The sequence below is a fragment of the Oncorhynchus mykiss genome, chromosome 24 (genome assembly GCF_013265735.2).
Source record: "Oncorhynchus mykiss isolate Arlee chromosome 24, USDA_OmykA_1.1, whole genome shotgun sequence".
NCBI classification, from domain to species: Eukaryota; Metazoa; Chordata; class Actinopteri; order Salmoniformes; family Salmonidae; genus Oncorhynchus; species Oncorhynchus mykiss.
The window spans coordinates 45,643,125-45,660,991 of record NC_048588.1 but is presented as its reverse complement, the minus strand read 5'-3'; the positions used below and the strand labels follow the sequence as shown (position 1 = coordinate 45,660,991).

Below are 17,867 nucleotides of genomic sequence, written 5' to 3'. Positions count from 1 at the left end.
CTCTAGATCAGACTGTCTCCACCAGTATCTCAGGTTCCCTCTAAATCAGACTGTCTCCACCAGTATCTCAGGTTCCCTCTAAATCATAATTTATACTGTCTCCAACAGTATAAAATTGTATTTGTCATGCTTGGTAACAACCGGTGTGGACTAACTAACTACTATCTATCCTACCCTGTCTTTCTAAGGTCTTCGAAAGCCAAGTCAACAAACAGATTACCGACCATTTCTAATCCCGCCATACCTTCTTCGCTATGCAATCTTGTTTCAGATCTGGTCATGGGTGCACCTCAGCCACACTCAAGGTTCTAAACGACATCATAACCGCCATCGATAAGAGACAATACTGTGCAGCCATATTCATCGACCTGGCCAAGGCTTTCGACTATGTCAATTACAACATTCTTATTGGCAGACTCGACAGCCTTGGTTTCTCAAATGATTGCCTAGCCTGGTTTACCAACTACTTCTCAGACAGAGTTCAGTGTGTCAAATCGGAGGGCCTGTTGTCCAGATCTCTTGAAGTCTCTATGGGGGTGCCACAGGGTTCAACCCTCGGGCCGACTCTCTTCTCTGTATACATCAATGATGTTGCTCTTGCTGCTGGTGATTCTCTGATACACCTCTACGCAGACGACACCATTCTGTATACTTCTGGCCCTTCTTTGGACACTGTGTTAACTAACCTCCAGACAAGCTTCAATGCCATACAACTCCCCTTCCGTGGCCTCCAACTGCTCTTAAATGCAAGTAAAACTAAATGCATGCTATTCAACCGATCGCTGCCTGCACCTGGCCGCCCGTCCAGCATCACTACTCTGGACGGTTCAGAGTTAGAATATGTGGACAACTATAAATACCTAGGTGTCTGGTTAGACTGTAAACTCTCCTTTCAGACTCACATTAAGCATCTCCAATCCAAAATTAAATCTAGAATCGGCTTCCTATATCGCAACAAAGCATCCTTCACTCATGCTGCCAAACATACCCTCGTAAAACTGACCATCCTACCGATCATCGACTTCGGTGATGTCATCTATAAAATAGCCTCCAACACTCTACTCAACAAACTGGATGCAGTCTAACACAGTGCTATCCATTTTGTCACCAAAGCCCCATATACTACCCACCGCTGTGGCTTGTACGCTCTCGTTGGCTGGCCCTCGCTTTATACTCGTCGCCAAACCCACTGGCTCCAGGTCATCTACAAGTCTCTGCTAAGTAAAGCCCCGGCCTATCTCAGCTCACTGGTCACCATAGCAGCACCCACTCGTAGCACGCACTCCAGCAGGTACAGCAGGTACAGTGCCTTGCGAAAGTATTCGGCCCCCTTGAACTTTGCGACCTTTTGCCACATTTCAGGCTTCAAACATAAAGATATAAAACTGTATTTTTTTGTGAAGAATCAAAAACAAGTGGGACACAATCATGAAGTGGAACGACATTTATTGGATATTTATTGGATATTTCAAACTGATGGTTAAAATTGATGGGAAGATGGATGGAGCCAAATACAGGACCATTCTGGAAGAAAACCTGATGGAGTCTGCAAAAGACCTGAGACTGGGACGGAGATTTGTCTTCCAACAAGACAATGATCCAAAACATAAAGCAAAATCTACAATGGAATGGTTCAAAAATAAACATATCCAGGTGTTAGAATGGCCAAGTCAAAGTCCAGACCTGAATCCAATCGAGAATCTGTGGAAAGAACTGAAAACTGCTGTTCACAAATGCTCTCCATCCAACCTCACTGAGCTCGAGCTGTTTTGCAAGGAGGAATGGGAAAACATTTCAGTCTCGCAAAACTGATAGAGACATACCCCAAGCGACTTACAGCTGTAATCGCAGCAAAAGGTGGCGCTACAAAGTATTAACTTAAGGGGGCTGAATAATTTTGCACGCCCAATTTTTCAGTTTTTGATTTGTTAAAAAAGTTTGAAATATCCAATAAATGTCGTTCCACTTCATGATTGTGTCCCACTTATTGTTGATTCTTCACAAAAAAATACAGTTTTATATCTTTATGTTTGAAGCCTGAAATGTGGCTAAAGGTCGCAAAGTTCAAGGGGGCCGAATACTTTCGCAAGGCACTGTATATCTCACTGGTCACCCACTAAGCCAATTCCTCCCTTGGTCGTCTTCCCTGCCAATTCCTCCTTTGGTCGTTCTCTGCTGCCAATGACTGGAACGAACTGCAACAATCTCTGAAGCTGGAGACTCATATCTCCCTCACTAGCTTTAAGCGCCAGCTGTCAGAGCAGCTCACAGATCACTACACCTGTACATAGCCCATCTGTAAACAGCCCATCTATCTACCTACCTCATCCCCATACTGTATTTATTTATTTATCTTGTTCCTTTGCACCCCAGTATCTCTACTTGCACATTCATCTTCTGTACATCTACCATTCCAGTGTTTAATTGCTATATTGTAATTACTTCGCCACCATGGCCTATTTATTGCCTTAACTCCCTTATCTTACCTCATTTGCACTCACTGTATATAGACTTCTTGTTTTGTTTTGTTCTACTGACTTGGGGGGTGCACCTGTACCAGACTGGGGGGGGGGGCACCTGTGCCAGACTGGGGGGGACAGACCAGGGCAGGGGGGGAGACACCTGTACCAGACTGGGAGAGACAGACTGGGGAGGGGCACCTGTACCAGACTGGGAGAGACAGACCGGGGGGGCACCTGTACCAGACTGGGAGAGACAGACTGGGGGGGGGGCATCTGTACCAGACTGGGAGAGACAGACCAGGGCAGGGGGGGGGGCACCTGTACCAGACTGGGAGAGACAGACCAGAGTAGGGGGGGGGGGGGGGGGGGGCAAGACCATGAAGATGATATAATCGCAAACCAGAACGGTAATAAAAATCGCTAAAATCCAGACCAGAGTAGATGGTCACATAAAAGCAGGGAGCAAAATGTTTGGTGATCAGTTCCAGTGTGATAGAGGAGGGACATACATGTGAGATGAGTAAAGCAGCAGGTAAACATTATTAAAGTGACTAGTGTTCCATTATTAAAGTGACTAGTGTTCCATTATTAAAGTGACTAGTGTTCCATTATTAAAGTGACTAGTGTTCCATTATTAAAGTGACTAGTGTTCCATTATTAAAGTGACTAGTGTTCCATTATTAAAGTGACTAGTGTTCCATTATTAAAGTGACCAGTGTTCCATTATTAAAGTGACTAGTGTTCCATTATTAAAGTGACCAGTTATTCCATGTCTATGTATATTGGGCAGCAACTTTTAAGGTGCAGGGTTGAGTAACTGGGTGGTAGCCAGCTGGTGATGGCTGTTTAACAGTCTGATGGACTTGAGATAGATACTGTTTTTCAGTCTCTCGGGCCCAGCTTTTATGCACCTGTACTGACCTCGACTTCTGGATGCTAGCGGGGTGAACAGGCTGTGGCTCGGGTGGTTGATGTCCTTGATTGTCTTTTTTGCCTTCCTGTGATATCGGGTGCTGTATGTGTCCTGGAGGGCAGGCAGTGTACACCCGGTGATGCGTTAAGCAGACCGCACCACCCTCTAGAGAGCCCTGCTGTTGCGGACGCTGCAGTTGCCGTACCAGGCGGTGATACAGCCTTACAGGAAGCTCTCAATTGTGGATCTTGTACATGTTGGAAAGAGTCTTAAGGGCAAAGCAAAAAATGTTCAGCCTCCTGAGGTTGAAGAGGCACTGTTGCACCTTCTTCACCACACTGTCAGTGATGTGTACTGCGAGGAACTTAGGGGCGTGCTCCCTCTGTTGTTCCTGAAGTCCTTGATCAGCTCCATTTAGTTGACGTTGAGGGAGAGGTTACTTTCCTAGCACCACTCCGCCAGGACTCTCACCTCCTCCCTGTAGGCCGTCTAATCATTGTTGGTAATCAGTCCCACTACTGTTGTGTCGTCTACAAACTTGATGATTGAGTTGACGTGCGTGGCCACACAGTCATGGGTGAACAGAGAGTACAGGGCTGAGCACGCACCCTTGTGGGGCACCTGTATAGAAGATCAGCGAAGTGGAGGTTTCGCACCTTCAGCAAACCTGGGCAAACTGTCAGGAAGTCCAGAACCCAGTTGCGTAGGGTGGGTTCAGACCCAGAGCCCCGAGCTTAATGATAAGCTTGGAGGGTACTATGGTGTTGAAAGCTGAGCTATAGTCAATGATTGACTCGTCTGTGGATCTATTGGGGTGGTATAAACTAATTGAAGTGGGTCTGGGGTGTCAGGTAAGGTAGAGGTGATATTACCTTTAACTAGCCTCTCAAAGCATGATGACAGAAGTGAGTGCTACAGGGCGATGAGTGAGTGCTACAGGGCGATAGTCATTTAGTTCAGTTACTTTCGTTTTCTTGGGTGCAGGAACAATGGTGGATATCTTGAAGCATGTGGGGACAGCAGACTGGGATAGAGAGAGATTGAATATGTCCGTAAACACACCAGCCAACTGGCCAGCACATGCTCTGAGGAAGCGGCTAGGGATGCCGTCTGGGCCGGCAGCCTTACGAGGGTTAATACCTTTAAATGTCTTACTCACGTCTGCAATGGAGAATGAGAGCGGGCTGCGTCGATGGCACTGTGTTATCCTCAAAGAGGGCGAAGAAGGTGTTTAGCTTCTCCGGCAGCAGGACGTTGGTGTCCAATATGTGGCTGGTTTTCCTTTTGTAATCCGTAGACCCTGCCACATACGTCTCGTTGAATTGCAACTCAACTTTGTTTCCGTACTGACATTTTGCTTGGTTGATTGCCTTATGGAGGGAATAACTACACTGTTTGTATTCATCCATATTCCCAGTCACCTTGTTAAATGCGTTCAGTTTTACGTGAAGGGTGCAATCTATCCACGGTTTCTGGTTTGGATAGGTTTAAATAGTCAAAATGGGAACAATATCCCATATACACTTCCTGATGAACTCAGTCACTGTCTCCATGTATACGTCAATGTTATTCTCAGAGGCTACCTGGAACATTTCCCAGTCCACGTGATCAAAATAATCTTGAAGCATGGATTCTAATTTGCCAGACCAGCGTTGAATAGACCTTAGCACGGGTACATCCTGTTTGAATTTCTGCTTATAGGAAGGGAGGAGCAAAATGGAGTTGTGATCTGATTTGCTGAAATGAGGGCAGGGGAGGGCCTTGTAGGCATTTCAAAAGGGGGAGTAGCAGTGGACAAGTGTTATACCAGAGCAACAACTACAGGTAATGTGTTGATAAAACTTCAGTAGCGTTTTCCTCAAATTTGCTTTGTTAAAATCCCCAGCTACAATAAATTCGGCCTCAGGATATGTGGTTTACAGTTTGCAAAAAGTCCAGTGTTCCTTGAGGGCCATCGTGGTATCGACTTGAGGGGGAATACATTTGATTGTGAGTTATTATAGGTCGGGTGAACAAAAGGTCTTGAGTTGCTGTTGTTTTTTTATTTCACCTTTATTTAACCTGTTGACCAGTTAAGAACAAGTTCTCATTTACAACTGCGACCTGGCCAAGATAAAGCAAAGCAGTGCGACAAAAACAACAACACAGAGTTACACATGAGATATTAACACTGGATTGAAAGATGTGCAGATGAGGTGTGATGTGCAAGTAGAAATACTGGTGCTCAAAAGGGCAGAAAATCAAAAACAAAAATGGGGATGATGTAGGTGGGTGGGCTATTTACATATGGGCTGTGTACAGCTGCAGCAATCGGTAAGCTGCTCTGACAGCTGATGCTTAAAGTTAGTGAGGGAGATATAATTCTCCAACTCCAGTGATTTTTGCAATTCGTTCCAGTCATTGGCAGCAGAGAACTGGAAGGAAAGGAGGCCAAAGGAGGTGTTGGCTTTGGGAACGACCAGTGAAATATACAGTGCCTTGCGAAAGTATTCGGCCCCCTTGAACTTTGCAACCTTTTGCCACATTTCAGGCTTCAAACATAAAGATATAAAACTGTATTTTTTTGTGAAGAATCAACAACAAGTGGGACACAATCATGAAGTGGAATGACATTTATTGGATATTTCAAACTTTTTTAACATATCAAAAACTGAAAAATTGGGCGTGCAAAATTATTCAGCCCCTTTACTTTCAGTGCAGCAAACTCTCTCCAGAAGTTCAGTGAGGATCTCTGAATGATCCAATGTTGACCTAAATGACTAATGATGATAAATACAATCCACCTGTGTGTAATCAAGTCTCCGTATAAATGCACCTGCACTGTGATAGTCTTAGAGGTCCGTTAAAAGCGCAGAGAGCATCATGAAGAACAAGGAACACACCAGGCAGGTCCGAGATACTGTTGTGAAGAAGTTTAAAGCCAGATTTGGATACAAAAATATTTCCCAAGCTTTAAACATCCCAAGGAGCACTGTGCAAGCGATAATATTGAAATGGAAGGAGTATCAGACCACTGCAAATCTACCAAGACCTGGCCGTCCCTCTAAACTTTCAGCTCATACAAGGAGAAGACTGATCAGAGATGCAGCCAAGAGGCCCATGATCACTCTGGATGAACTGCAGAGATCTACAGCTGAGGTGGGAGACTCTGTCCATAGGACAACAATCAGTCGTATATTGCACAAATCTGGCCTTTATGGAAGAGTGGCAAGAAGAAAGCCATTTCTTAAAGATATCCATAAAAAGTGTCGTTTAAAGTTTGCCACAAGCCACCTGGGAGACACACCAAACATGTGGAAGAAGGTGCTCTGGTCAGATGAAACCAAAATTGAACTTTTTGGCAACAATGCAAAACGTTATGTTTGGCGTAAAAGCAACAAAGCTGAACACACCATCCCCACTGTCAAACATGGTGGTGGCAGCATCATGGTTTGGGCCTGCTTTTCTTCAGCAGGGACAGGGAAGATGGTTAAAATTGATGGGAAGATGGATGGAGCCAAATACAGGACCATTCTGGAAGAAAACCTGATGGAGTCTGCAAAAGACCTGAGACTGGGACGGAGATTTGTCTTCCAACAAGACAATGATCCAAAACATAAAGCAAAATCTACAATGGAATGGTTCAAAAATAAACATATCCAGGTGTTAGAATGGCCAAGTCAAAGTCCAGACCTGAATCCAATCGAGAATCTGTGGAAAGAACTGAAAACTGCTGTTCACAAATGCTCTCCATCCAACCTCACTGAGCTCGAGCTGTTTTGCAAGGTGGAATGGGAAAACATTTCAGTCTCTCGATGTGCAAAACTGATAGAGACATACCCCAAGCGACTTACAGCTGTAATCGCAGCAAAAGGTGGCGCTACAAAGTATTAACTTAAGAGGGCTGAATAATTTTGCACACCCAATTTTTCAGTTTTTGATTTGTTAAAAAAGTTTGAAATATCCAATAAATGTCATTCCACTTCATGATTGTGTCCCACTTGTTGTTGATTCTTCACAAAAAAATACAGTTTCATATCTTTATGTTTGAAGCCTGAAATGTGGCAAAAGGTCGCAGAGTTCAAGGGGGCCGAATACTTTTGCAAGGCACTGTACCTGCTGGAGCTTGTGATACAGGTGGGTGTTGCTATGGTGACCAGTGAACTGAGATAAGGTGGAGCTTTACATAGCAAAGACTTATAGATGACCTGGAGGCAGTGAGTTTGGCGACGAATATGTAGCGAGGACCAGCCAACGAGAGCATACAGGTCGCAGTGGTGGGTAGTCTATGGGGCTTTGGAATACAAAACGGATGGCACTGTGATAGAAGTCAAGGATCGGTAGGATAGTCAGTTTTACGCGGGTATGTTTGGCAGCGAGAGTGAAGGAGCCTTTGTTGCAAAATAGGAAGCTGAAATAGGATTCTTTGCTGCAGGAGGGACTGGTGAACTTCACAAAATAGACAGCATCATGAGGTAGGAAAATTACGTGGATATATTGAAGCAACATCTCAAGACATCAGTCAGGAAGTTCAAGCTTGGTCGCAAATGGGTCTTCCAAATGCACAATGACCTCAATCATACTTCCAAAGTTGTGGCTAAATGGCTTAAGGACAACAAAGTCAAGGTATTGGAGTGGCCATCACAAAGCCCTGACCTCAATCCCATATTAAATTTGTTGGCAGAACTGAGAAGTGTGTGCGAGCAAGGAGGCCTACGAACCTGACTCAGTTATACCAGCTCTGTCAGGAGGAATGGAGCAAAATTCACCCAACTTATTGTGGGAAGCTTGTGGAAGGCTTCCAGAAACGTTCGATCCAAGTTAAACAATTTAAAGGCAATTCAACCAAATACTAATTGATTGTATGTAAACTTCTGTCCCACTGGGAATGTGATGAAGGAAAAAAAGCTGAAATAAATCATTCTCTCTACTATTATTCTGACATTTCACACTCTTAAAATAAAGTGGTGATTTTTACAAGGATTGAATGTCAGGAATTGTGAAAAACTTTAAATGTATTTGGCTAAGGTGTATGTAAATTTCCGACTTCAACTTTATGTGTTTTTGCTGTTTGTTCTTTGTTATAGAGCCAAAAAGTTTGGAGAAGTGGTTTTGGATAGAAAATGCTTCGTGTTGTTTAGAGTTTTCAAATTTTCCCAGAAGTGGTTAGATTCTATGTATTCTTGTAGTGATGCTCCTTCTTTGTCCGTAGTGTATTTCTGTATTGTTTTTGTGATTCACCATAGTGACCAGATTTTCTTGGTCTCTATGTTTAGGTCTTGGTCTCTATGTTTAGGTTTCTAAATTTCTCTCCGTCTCTCTCTCTCTCTCTATAAATCCCCCTCTAGGCCCCCCAGGACCCCCTGGTGTGGTGATAGTAGAGGAGATCACGGACACTACAGCCACCCTGTCGTGGAGTGGAGGGGTGGACAACCACAGCCCCATCAGCAGCTACAATCTCCAGGCCCGGAGCCCTTTTTCCCTGGGCTGGCAGACCCTCAGGACAGGTATGGATGCTGTCCTGTTTTAGGCCAGAGATGTTTAGCTCCATAGGGGATGTATTGGCTTGTGGAAACCGATATGGAGGCCAGAGATGTTAAGTTGCATACAGGATATATTGGCTTGTGGAAACCGATATGGAGGCCAGAGATGTTAAGTTACATACAGGATATATTGGCTTGTGGAAACCGATATGGAGGCCAGAGATGTTAAGTTACATACAGGATATATTGGCTTGTGGAAACCGATATGGAGGCCAGAGATGTTAAGTTACATACAGGATATATTGGCTTGTGGAAACCGATATGGAGGCCAGAGATGTATACAGGATATATTGGCTTGTGGAAACCGATATGGAGGCCAGAGATGTTAAGTTACATACAGGATATATTGGCTTGTGGAAACCGATATCGAAGGAAATATCAACTCTAGACTTCGAATGTCCCCGACTGGAGACTAACGCTGGATGTGCATTGTTTTGTTCTTGTCCACGATGATGTATTCATTGTAACTGTAATTTCCTGTTCAGAACTTGGCTGTTGTTCAACAGAGCTTAATAAAAACAAGTCTGTGGAGCTCAAAAGGTAATTTCAGTGGTCTAAATTACATGCAGAATTATGTCCGATATTACCGGAAAATTAACCTCTATCCGTTATGAATGGCAAAGCTCATTCCTGAGGTGGCAGTGAGAAACCACAGGATTTTTACTGAGCTGTCGCTATTTCATTGGGTTTATTTCCCCGTACCATGACAGTAATACCATATAATTATCTGTTCATGTCAGAGGATGACTGCTGACTCAGTAGGTGTAATCTGTACCGCTGCTGCTTCTGCGTTGGGAGGATAAGAATAATAGAAAAGTTTAGAGCTCCATAATGAATCATGTCGATAGATTTAGGATGATTCACAATACCTGTGGCCCAAATGACACCCTATTCCCTAGATAGAACACTACTTTTGACTAGAGCCCTATGGTGATCCCTATGGGTTCTGGTCAAATGTAGTGCACAAGTGAATAAGGTGCCATTTGGGATGCAACCCCTTTTCATTTTGTTATTTTACATTATGCCTTGTTCATTAACATAGAACATGAGGAAAGACCATTAAGCCTTGTTCAACAACACAGACTGTGAAGAAAGACCATTAAGCCTTGTTCAACAACACAGACTGGGAAGAAAGGCCATTAAGCCTTGTTCAACAACACAGACTGGGAAGAAAGGCCATTAAAGCCTTGTTCAACAACACAGACTGGGAAGAAAGGCCATTAAGCCTTGTTCAACAACACAGACAGGGAAGAAAGGCCATTAGGTCTTATTCAACAACACAGACTGGGAAGAAAGGCCATTAAGCCTTATTCAACAACACAGACTGGGAGGAAAGACCATTAAGCCTTGTTCAACAACACAGACTGGGAAGAAAGGCCATTAGGCCTTATTCAACTACACAGACTGGGAAGAAAGGCCATTCAGCCTTGTTCAACAACACAGACTGGGAAGAAAGGCCATTAAGCCTTGTTCAACAACACAGACTGGGAAGAAAGGCCATTAGGTCTTATTCAACAACACAGACTGGGAAGAAAGGCCATTAGGCCTTATTCAACTACACAGACTGGGAAGAAAGGCCATTAAGCCTTGTTCAACAACACAGACTGGGAAGAAAGGCCATTAGGCCTTATTCAACAACACAGACTGGGAAGAAAGGCCATTAAGCCTTGTTCAACAACACAGACTGGGAAGAAAGGCCATTAGGCCTTATTCAACAACACAGACTGGGAAGAAAGGCCATTAGGTCTTGTTCAACAACACCGACTGGGAAGAAAGGCCATTAGGCCTTATTCAACAACACAGACTGGGAAGAAAGGCCATTAGGCCTTGTTCAACAACACAGACTGTGAAGAAAGGCCATTAAGCCTTGTTCAACAACACAGACTGGGAAGAAAGGCCATTAGGTCTTGTTCAACAACACAGACTGGGAAGAAAGGCCATTAGGTCTTGTTCAACAACACAGACAGGGAAGCAAGGCCATTATGCCTTATTCAAAAACACAGACTGGGAAGAAAGGCCATTAAGCCTTGTTCAACAATACAGACTGGGAAGAAAGGCCATTAAGCCTTGTTCAACAACACAGACTAGGAAGAAAGACCATTAAGCCTTATTCAACAACACAGATTGGGAACAAAGGCCATTAGGCCTTGTTCAACAACACAGACTGGGAAGAAAGGCCATTAAGCCTTGTTCAACAACACAGACAGGGAAGAAAGACCATTAAGCCTTGTTCAACAACACCGACTGGGAAGAAAGGCCATTAGGCCTTGTTCAACAACACAGACTGGGAAGAAAGGCCATTAGGCCTTATTCAACAACACAGACTGGGAAGAAAGGCCATTAAGCCTTGTTCAACAACACAGACTGGGAAGAAAGGCCATTAAGCCTTGTTCAACAACACAGACTGGGAAGAAAGGCCATTAAGCCTTGTTCAACAACACAGACTAGGAAGCAAGGCCATTAAGCCTTGTTCAACAACACAGACTGGGAAGAAAGACCATTAAGCCTTGTTCAACAACACAGACTGTGAAGAAAGGCCATTAAGCCTTGTTCAACAACACAGACTGGGAAGAAAGGCCATTAGGCCTTGTTCAACAACACAGACTGGGAAGAAAGGCCATTAGGCCTTATTCAACAACACAGACTGGGAAGAAAGGCCATTAGGCCTTGTTCAACAACACAGACTGGGAAGAAAGGCCATTAGGCCTTATTCAACAACACAGACTGGGAAGAAAGGCCATTAGGCCTTGTTCAACAACACAGACTGGGAAGAAAGGCCATTAGGCCTTGTTCAACAACACAGACTGGGAAGAAAGGCCATTGCAATGTAAAAGGGTTGCCGTGAATTTGACAGTAACTTACAGGCAGCTCAGTGGCAAGTGAAATTCAGTATTTCATATTACAGTATATCTACAGTATTATTATATTATATTATTAGGATTAAATTCAGTACTTCATATTACAGTATATCTACAGTATTATTATATTATATTATTAGTATTAAAGTCAGTATTTCATATTACAGTATATCTACAGTATTATTATATTATTATTATTATTAAATTCAGTATTTCATATTACAGTATATCTACAGTATTATTATATTATTATTATTCAAAACAGTATTTCATATTGCAGTATATCTACAGTATTATTATATTATATTATTATTATTAAATTCAGTATTTCATATTTCAGTATAACTACAGTATTCTTATATTATATTAATATTATATTTATATTAATATTATTATTATTATGTTATCAAAGCACACATCACTTAGTACAATACCCTAAAATTGACTGTATCATACTGTACAAAATTAAAAGCTACCATAATTGGAGTGAATGTTTGACTGAATGAATGGATGAATGAATGAAATTCATTGAGGGGATGGGTTTGTATTTTATAGTATTTTACTGTATTTACAAGGGATTGGTGAAAGCATGTTGGCTGCTAGGTAAAGTATTTCCACATTACAGCATATTAATGAATATTTGGTGTTTCATATGACTTACACTTCTAGAGCCAAAGGCTTCCAAACTGGTGACTACATGGAAAAACAGACCAAAAGAACATGGCAACATGCTCAACCATTTAAGGGTGATGACTTCCTGCCACTCGAATTTGTCCCCTATAGATTTTAAATGGATGAGGCACTGTAACCTCATAAGGAGTTTAATTGGTACAGCATTCTCACTAAAGGGTGCAACAAATATAGCCTCTTACAAGACACGCCTCAAAATAAATGAATGAGCCAGAAACATCAACGCCATGCACCCACTAGCAGTCAATCGGTTTTTGGACCACCAGAAATACAATATGGCACTGTATTCTGTGGGGTTGAATTACACTACCGTTCGAAATACAGCTATTCTTTCCAAGCCAACAACATTTTCCCACAATGCACCATCTTTTAAAGTAAAACGTTTCAGATGATTTTACTGTTGATGATACCCCAAATGACAGTATAAACGACAGTTTTCCATTATGGTGTGTTTGTATCTTTTTGATGAGACGGAGCTACTTATACACAGTGATGTGTATAATATGAACATTGACAAACTGGATTCAAGGCTTGCTACTCAGAATAGGCTCTATGCATTACACCGCATCCAATGTTCTAATTTACATCCTACCGGGTTGATGACTTCCGGAGCGATTTCTGCTTTTGTTTTTATCATTAGTTGTTCAGATTGTTCACATTGTTCAGTGCCTCTGTGTTCAGTTTATTCCAAATGTCATGGTATTGTGAGCTATCATAGTATCCCGTTCAACGTAGAGCACAGTAAAAGGTGGTTGGTGGCTGTACGTCGTGACAACTTTACTGTCACCAAACACGCAAAGGTGTGTAGTACACATTTCGTCGAGAGTGACTTAGTTGAGGGAAAAATTGGGGGGTGACAATACCTGAAAAAGGGTGTTGTTCCTACAGTCTTCGCGTGGAACTAGCACATTCAAAAGAGACCTGGTGTTTGGGAAAGAAGACTGAAACCTTCTGCTTCGACTGAGGAGGATGAGGAACAAGGTGTGCTGCCTATGGACCATGCCGTCTCTGATCTGGTCCAGACACATGATTACTGTGCCGTCTCTGATCCGGTGCAGACACATGATTACTGTGCCGTCTCTGAACCGGTCCAGACACATGATTACTGTGCCGTCTCTGATCCGGTCCAGACACATGATTACTGTACCGTCTCTGATCCGGTCCAGACACATGATTACTGTGGCGTCTCTGATCCGGTCCAGACACATGATTACTGTGCCGTCTCTGATCCGGTCCAGACACATGATTACTGTGCAGTCTCTGACCCCGCAGCCCTGGACATGGCAAACCATAAGCACGTAAGAGAAATTGAGGAGCTTCAATCCAAGCTGGAGAAACTGACCGCCCAACACGGCTTTGGTCTACAGCGATTTGCTGGTTCTGACGAGGATATACATTTTTACACAAGGTACAGTAATCATTCATGACTTTATTGTCCCCATGGGGAAATTTTGTTTCAGCGTCATGTACACATTTAAAGTGGCATTTAAATACAAAACAAAATTGACAATACAACCTTCATAACAGTTACATACCAATAAAACATTTTTAATAAACAGACTAGCCTGGTGGCCTTACTGACTCCATAGGAACATTAGCCCGAGCTATTTAGGAGGGATGGCACAAATGACTGTCTAGTTGTTTTTCCTGCTGAGGGGTGCCCTATACCATATTTATTATTATCAAGTATTACTATTGTTTATTTACTATTAATTATTATCCCAAAGTTCATCTTACATTGAAGAACATGTTCACTGTTATTTAAATTAAACACTGAAGTGATAGATGTGCAGAAGATGAGTGTGCAAGTAGCGGTACTGGGGTGCAAAGGAGCTAAATAAATAACAATATGGTGATGAGGCATGTCATGACGTTGCCCTCTTTGGGTACAGCAAGCCCCACCCCCCTCTCCCTGTCTCCTACACCCAGGCTGCTGTGGTCAGAGAGGTCGTAAATTCCTGGAGGAGATTATCTCCTCATGGCCACAGTATAGAGACAGAGTGAATTTTCATAGAGAACAAAGGAATTTCTTCCACCTCACAGAACTGGAGAACCAAACTAAATTCATGTTCTGGAGAAGGTATAAAATATCGGTGAAGAATCCAGCTATGAACTGGTCCGTTTGGTACAATTTTGTGCAACTCATGGGAGACAGAGGGACCCCGTTCCCAGACAGGTTAACTAAATCAGAGGACCGCCCATGAGCACAGTTAGGACCTGGCGTCATGAGAAAGCTTTTTCTGCTCTCCCGAATAAAACCCCCACTTTGAAAATTTCTCAACAGACCATGTTGCTCTCAATTACGAGAGGACAAAGGTTGCAGACCAGCTTACCTCGATAGCGAGAGGAACAAGGTTTGAGACCAGACTGCTGAATCTTTTAACCATCCCACATGGTTAAACTCTTAGACTATCGATACCGACAGAATAAGAACAAGTCTTTGATATTAATTACTAGTCTGCCGACAACCACCGAAACATCTATTCTATAACGACATGAATGAATGTCACTCTGAACTCCCCATTCTAAGGGAGAGAGAGAGGACGGACAGACTCTCCAACAGAAACAAACTTTTCAACAGAGACCCGACGACACACTGAGCGTAAATATATATTGTGGAAGGACCACCAGAGGGTAGGCTGGGCTCACGGATAGTAGCCCAACAAGGCATGGGAGACAATGTAACCAGAGGCAATTAAGCACAGCTAACGGTACTAATGACATGCTCTCCTTCCCCTATAAGAGAGAGAATGGAACCAGCAGAGAAGGAAGGGGAAAACTATCTCTGGAAGATGGCCACCGAGAGAGAAGAGCTATCCAGGAAGAACCACTAACACGGTGACAATCCCGTGACTTTTGTTGTAGTTCAAAGATAATCCTATTGTGTTCCTGTTTCATCTGGAGAAGATGTATGTTTTTCCTTGGAAGATTTTCATTGATTATGTTGGAGTGTTTGTGTTGACCAAATGCCCTCAATAGAGAACTGTGTTCAATCAAGAAAACCTACTCCTGACTCGTTTATTCCACCTTCCCGCTTTAGAGTGACGCCCAATTACTTGGTCCGCTCACAATATATTGATTGCAATTATTCCCGAATGAGTGAGCGTTCATGTGCAAACGATTAGCATTTCATTTGTTATAATTTTCAACTGTGTGTTGTCTTATCTCAGTCGACCCCTACTTCCCTTTTGTACACCAAGCCACGATGCCGGTTTATCCCACTAGGGAAACTCCGTTATCATTTCCTTGTAACTATCTACTGTTTGTGTGAATTTGCATTTCTGTGAATAATTTAGTTAGTAAATAAATGATTTTAAGACAATTGATGTATGGATGACTCATAGTGAAGACTGGGTTTGTGTAGAAAACCAACAATTTACGACGTTTGAAATTAGACTTTATTTTTTTTATTTCACCTTTATTTAACCAGGTAGGCAAGTTGAGAACAAGTTCTCATTTACAATTGCGACCTGGCCAAGATAAAGCTAAGCAGTTCGAGACACACAACGACAAAGAGTTACACATGGAGTAAAACAAACACAGTCAATAATACAGTATAAACAAGTCTATATATGTTGTGAGCAAATGAGGTGAGATAAGGGGGGTAAAGGCAAAAAAAAGGCCATGGTGGCAAAGTAAATACAATATAGCAAGTAAAACACTGGAATGGTAGATTTGCAGTGGAAGAATGTGCAAAGTAGAAATAAAAATAATGGGGTGCAAAGGAGCAAAACAAATAAATAAAATAAATACAGTAGGGAAAGAGGTAGTTGTTTGGGCTAAATTATAGGTGGGCTACGTACAGGTGCAGTAATCTGTGAGCTGCTCTGACAGTTGGTGCTTAAAGCTAGTGAGGGAGATAAGTGTTTCCAGTTTCAGAGATTTTTGTAGTTCGTTCCAGTCATTGGCAGCAGAGAACTGGAAGGAGAGGCGGCCAAAGGAACGATTGGTTTTGGGGGTGACCAGAGAGATATACCTGCTGGAGCGCGTGCTACAGGTGGGTGATGCTATGGTGACCAGCGAGCTGAGATAAGGGGGGACTTTACCTAGCAGGGTCTTGTAGATGACATGGAGCCAGTGGGTTTGGCGACGAGTATGAAGCGAGGGCCAGCCAACGAGAGCGTACAGGTCGCAATGGTGGGTAGTATATGGGGCTTTGGTGACAAAACGGATTGCACTGTGATAGACTGCATCCAATTTGTTGAGTAGGGTATTGGAGGCTATTTTGTAAATGACATCGCCGAAGTCGAGGATTGGTAGGATGGTCAGTTTTACAAGGGTATGTTTGGCAGCATGAGTGAAGGATGCTTTGTTGCGAAATAGGAAGCCAATTCTAGATTTAACTTTGGATTGGAGATGTTTGATGTGGGTCTGGAAGGAGAGTTTACAGTCTAACCAGACACCTAGGTATTTGTAGTTGTCCACGTATTCTAAGTCAGAGCCGTCCAGAGTAGTGATGTTGGACAGGCGGGCAGGTACAGGCAGCGATCGGTTGAAGAGCATGCATTTAGTTTTACTTGTATTTAAGAGCAATTGGAGGCCACGGAAGGAGAGTTGTATGGCATTGAAGCTTGCCTTGACTAACATGAGGTAAAGAAGAATTCATTAAACAGAAGACTATTGATCAGATATGAAAATATCTGAAAAGTAATATTAGGAAAATTATAACTTTGTAATCGGAATATTTTCCTTGTTGCCCCGACTTCCTAGTTAATTACAGTTACATGATTAATCCGTTTAATCGCGTAATGCTAATTACAGTGAATCTTTGATGAAAAACTAAAAGTCTTCAGTTAAGGATAGTAAAGACATGACAGGTAGATTGGATGGGTTATTTATTAATAATAATTACTTAAAAATCATACAATGTGATTTTCTGTATTTTTGTTTTAGATTCCGTCTCTCACAGTTGAAGTGTACCTATGATAAAAATTACAGAACTCTACATGCTTTGTAAGTAGGAAAACCTGCAAAATCGTCAGTGTATCAAATACTTGTTCTCCCCACTGTACATCTTGAACCCCTTTTCATTCTTGCGAGTCTCGGAGGCTGATTTAACAATTCAACGTACATCATTAATATTAATTTGAGGCAAGTCCTGAAGACACCTAGTAAAAAACTGTGACATAGTGGTAGTAACGTTATATCGTCGATAACAACGAGACTGACTTCCGTTCTATAATATGCGACACTGGAAATTTCCACGCCGGTAGGAGGTGTGTTTAGAATATTAAATGATGGAATGTGCATAAGGGGTATTGTCCAACCCAGCCAATTATGCCTTGGAATATTTGTCACTCCACAGTGATCTAAACATATGAGGAATGGTAGAGGCAGTCTGGTGGTGAATATGGGGTATGGTAGAGGCAGTCTGGTGGTGAATATGAGGAATGGTAGAGGCAGTCTGGTGCCCTGGTCAAAA

General features: G+C 42.6%; 1 protein-coding gene across 1 annotated transcript in view; it reads left to right on the top strand.

The window, feature by feature from the left end:
• The window catches only part of LOC110503441 (contactin-5), a 312,088-nt gene that overhangs the window by 222,174 nt on the left and 72,047 nt on the right, over positions 1 to 17,867 (top strand). The window contains exon 14 of the mRNA XM_036961468.1: positions 8,703 to 8,861. Within this exon, the coding sequence (XP_036817363.1) occupies positions 8,703 to 8,861 (159 nt within the window). The remainder of the gene's footprint in view (positions 1 to 8,702; positions 8,862 to 17,867) is intronic.